Below are 4,265 nucleotides of genomic sequence, written 5' to 3'. Positions count from 1 at the left end.
CTTTTGCCCTGGTACTGTACCCTCAATAGGCATGCTAATCTCGTTCACGTAGCTTGGCGTACGCTGAAATGCGACTGGCCCTAGCACGGGTAATTTACAACTTCGACTTTGAGCTTCAGCCCGAGAGCCGTTCGTGGGACAAGGCGGACATCTTTGTTTTCTGGCAAAAGGGTCCCTTGAATGTCAAGATAACACCCCGCAAGCTCTGATTCGGGGTCGAAAGAACTGGGGGCTGTACATGATGAAAACTACTTTGACGTACCTACGTAGCGAGTCGCCATGTAGAGTGAATTGTTAGGGGGCCGACGTGGACATCTGTCACACTGCACGCAGGAATGTTATTCGAGGGAGTGCCATTCGAGGTTATGAATTAAGAAAAGTGGGAACAAATGCCAAAGTAATGAGTTCCCATCTCTCACCGGGAAATTTTTCATGCTGTCTGTCTGCACCTACAATACCGACCGCCTGTTCTGCCAATCTGCTTATTGCCAGACTGGTCGTCTTATTAACTCCGTCCTTTGACGTGTAATGTTTTAATCCGACATGAATAGACTCAAGTGCCTCACACTCGAGAGCACCTGGTAAGGCAGAACTCCTCGCGCTGCAATAGGGGTTGATAACCTGAGTTTTGGGTGGAATGGCATGATTGTTCCCCTTCAGTGCGCGAACAAACCAATTTTCTTCCCTAATAGACGTCCAGTGGATATGATGTTCCAGCAACTGTGTCGTAGAACATTGACCTTCTTCCTGGACTCCACGGGGCAGATCCGTCTGCTTTCAACGAGCATTTTCAATGTATTCGGGACTTGGCTTCTCGTACTTTGCGCAGAAGAAACGTTCGCTGTTTCGTGACAACCAATTCGTAAACTTGAGCAGCTCAGCTTTCAAACGGGCAACTTGATCTTGATCCAAGTTGGTTTGAGCAGCAATCTCTGGCATGTTGGCTGTTAAAGATTAGTATAAACTGCGGCAAGAGACGACACGGGACACCTACTGAGCATTCGAGCAACGAATTCGCCGCCGTAACAATCTCCTGGTCCTTTTCCTTCCCACTCCGGGTATTTACCAGACTCCCACAGTTTACGCATCTGTTGTTAATCATTAGCCTCAGAAACACAGTTGTGATCGCGTACGACGAACCTCTGCCAATTGAGGGCGTTCAAACCGATACAATAACAATTTGCCGATGGTCTTCTCGAAGTAGATCTTCAAACCAGCGACGAACTCCTCCAGGATATCAGCTTCCGCAGAGCCTATCATCCGATTTTGCTTTTCTTCATTAAAATATTCGTCGAAAATGAAGTTGGCTGGGGTCTTGCTCGGAAGGGGGACGAGTAGCATTGACTTGGTGACATTTTCCCAGTCATCGACGAGAAGGTTCTTCAGGTGGTCAGGGATGGTGAAACGAATTGAGGGGCGATTGTAAAATGCATCTTCCTGTGCAATATTAAAGTACTTGTTAGGATCTAGCTCTTGATGGGGCAAAACGACAAGGGGTCCATGTTCAGCAAATGTGATTGTGGCCTGCGGTGTTTCTGCGGTAGTGATTCCAATTTGGGTCAAACATAAGCATAAAGATATCCAACAGCGTTCCAGACAGTGAAGGGGATGGGCAATCCAGCAGAGTTTTATGCCGGGACTGAGTTGTTGGCCATTGCTCTCAATATCGGCCATGAGGCGCCCATAGACTCGTTCTGGGATAACGCGGTTTGGGTCTGTCCATAGGGCTACTCAATGGATTTCCTCGGTTCAACGGGGCGGCGACCTGGGGAACCGGTGGAGGACCAAGGTTGGGGCTTCCTGCAAGACTCGCCATCGGGGTGGGTGCGCGACGGGAAGAATGTTCGAATTTGTGTCTGGGTCGTAATTCTCGTCCGGCGAACTGCAAATCTCGTCGAGCACTTCCGGTAGACGACGTTCTGCGATCATTGAAGATCGGATATTGAGTAGACGGCTTTGAGAGAACCTCTTCAGGAGGGTTTTGGTCTTCAGGATCAGTGATGGTGGCGTCTGAGTCAACGTCAGAGATTGTGGCATCTGAAGCAGCCGCGCTGGTCCTCGCGGGTGGAAGTGGAGGTGCAGGGCCTCTTTCCATTCTCACGGCGCGAATAAAGTCATCGACAATCCTTCTTTCTTTCTTGGTTTCGTTGATGAGACCATCATCATCAGACTCATCCACCTGAAGTGTACGCTTGAGCTCGGGACGAAATGGAGGCAGCTTAGGGTTTTCGCGGTCATCTGGCATGATAGGCGTTTCTTCGACGTAGGTATGATAATTGCCCACGAAACTAGTGGAAGTATTCGATGACGCCCTGAATTTCGTGACTCTTCCAGCTCGGTTCTCTTTCAAAGCTTTGCTAGCTTGTGTCTCTGCATTGTTGAATCCTGTCGCACTGCTATTGATAGGGATAGGTGCTTGACGTTGATGATAAGAGGTCTCGGCACGTTTGGTAGTTGTGGAAGCATTTTTGTCGAGTTTGGTCGACGACCGAGTACGAACTTGGCTAGTACTCCTCTTGTTAGGTGTTGTCATCTTCCTAGGTCCCGATGCTTTTACCGGTCCCGAAGTCTTTGCAGGTGCTGGTGAATTTCCCGGTGCTGGTGCTTTTCTAGATGCTGGTTTGGTTGCCGGTACCGATGGCTTTGTATGCCCTAGCAAACGAGAGGTAGCTTGGACGGCTGCACGGCGTGGGACATAAGCCACCAGATCGAGGTTTGGATTGTCACTGAGGACAGGGTCTCTCCGCTTCTTCCTCTGAACCGCCGCTTTGCCATCGTTGTTCGCAGGATTGTCATCCATCTTGTCTTTCAGGTGCGAGGATCAAAGTGCTTTGTGTTACTTTGAACAAAGCTGTAGCTGTAGCCTTTGTCTAGTTCCCAAAAATCTTTTGTGTCGGTGTTTTGACGATCTTTGCTCGAGGAGAAGAAGGCGTGATTCAGATGAGTCCAGTGACTGTACGTGGCACGATGGGGTTCACGAGGAAAGATCCACAGGACAGGTATTCCAAGGCAGGGCAGTGTCTTCCTCACGGGTATCCAAAGCAGATTGCAAACAGCAACACGGGATAGTTGCGAATCAAGGACCCAGTGACGGGTGAATGAGAGATTTTTGGGATCAACACACACCTTCTCAATGTCGTTATCTCTGGCACGCTTAGTGCCTCTTCCACCTGCAGGAACAGATGATGTGCGTTCTTCACTGCCTCGACCTGAACCGAATTCTGATCCTTGGCCACGACGGGTTTTGCCTGTTGACTTTGGTGGTGCCTTGCTCACAGCTGCGGTGGCCTCGCGTCTCAGATTGGCTGCAAGTTCGCGATTGTCGTCTGTGAGTTTGCGCAGGCGATCCTGAGGCACCCAGTCGTCCCAGCTAACACGGGAATATCGTCAGCGATTTCTTTTTCCGGGTTCCAAGGGATTTGTCTCGATGATCAAGGGGAGTGGAGTTTTTGAGGGTATTGTTTTGGAAGAGCAAGCGGCGCGACAGTGAAAAGAGACATTTTGTGAACAACACTGTAGGGCGGTGAATGGGGGTCGCGAGGCTGTTACTCGCTGCCACTTAACCCGTCGCGATAGGTGCGGCGAGTGTGCCAGGCAGTGCAGCCTTACCATCACCAGGACAGGGACGCGTAAGATGCAGTGAAACTTAGGGCGGTAATGAACTTACGTATTCTTCCATCCTTTGTAATGGACTCGGTACTCGTGTGCTGATGTCTTGTCTTTTGGGTCGACTCGCCGGACTTCCAGGACCTTGGCTTCATAGAGTAATTCTCCATGAAAGCACAAGGCCTTTTCATCTTTCTGGTACATTGGCTTCGTCTCTGATGATTGCGGTGCCATGGCGATTAGATTGATATCTGATGAAAATCGAGGTCTTCGAGAAGGGCGAATTGAACGAGACAGGGGAGTGAAACGGAAAAAAAATCCAACTGTGCGCCCTCAGCAAACGAAAGCTTGCGCTAATGCTATCAAATACCCATCCGATACTCAACTTGAGTTCGGGCAAGACGAGGAACGATTTGATTGAGGTGTTATCAAGAGACTCGAGGAGGCGTACGGGAGTAGTGAATTGGTAGGTCCAGACCGACCACAACCTCAGAAAGTTGACCATCTCGAAAAGACCCCTGGATGCTGATTGGCTCGCTGCGACGCGTTCCAAAGGCCACTTTACACCACGTCCGCATTCCATGTTCTATATTGACAACCGGCAGAAGACTAGCAACAGTCGTCAGTTTGGAAGTCTTCAAGAAAAAAGAGTCGCCTAT

General features: G+C 49.8%; 1 protein-coding gene across 1 annotated transcript; it reads right to left on the bottom strand.

Annotated features, from left to right (window-relative positions):
• Nucleotides 1-390: 390 nt before the first annotated feature.
• PV06_03147 (uncharacterized protein) lies at nucleotides 391-4,052 on the bottom strand. The gene is made up of 5 exons (XM_016403905.1): nucleotides 3,668-4,052; nucleotides 3,127-3,370; nucleotides 1,141-1,437; nucleotides 995-1,088; nucleotides 391-944 (listed from the first exon to the last, which is right to left on the bottom strand). Exons 1-5 carry the CDS (start codon nucleotides 3,838-3,840, stop codon nucleotides 778-780), a joined length of 975 nt encoding a protein of 324 aa, XP_016264910.1. The 5' UTR covers nucleotides 3,841-4,052; the 3' UTR covers nucleotides 391-777.
• Between the last annotated feature and the right edge of the window lie 213 nt (nucleotides 4,053-4,265).

Source organism: Exophiala oligosperma (assembly GCF_000835515.1).
Source record: "Exophiala oligosperma strain CBS 72588 unplaced genomic scaffold supercont1.3, whole genome shotgun sequence".
In the NCBI taxonomy this organism is placed as follows: domain Eukaryota; kingdom Fungi; phylum Ascomycota; class Eurotiomycetes; order Chaetothyriales; family Herpotrichiellaceae; genus Exophiala; species Exophiala oligosperma.
Note: the sequence above shows the minus strand (reverse complement) of the source record. Positions and strands in the feature narration are given on the sequence as shown.

Excerpts from the sequence above, each read along its gene's own strand:
- PV06_03147 (XM_016403905.1), bottom strand. The coding sequence starts at position 3,840 with ATGGCACCGCAATCATCAGAGACGAAGCCAATGTACCAGAAAGATGAA. Across the intron at positions 1,438-3,126 it reads GAGATAACGACATTGAGAAG|GAAGATGCATTTTACAATCG; the intron begins GTGTGTGTTGAT and ends AATATTGCACAG. Across the intron at positions 1,089-1,140 it reads AACGCCCTCAATTGGCAGAG|ATGCGTAAACTGTGGGAGTC; the intron begins GTTCGTCGTACG and ends GATTAACAACAG.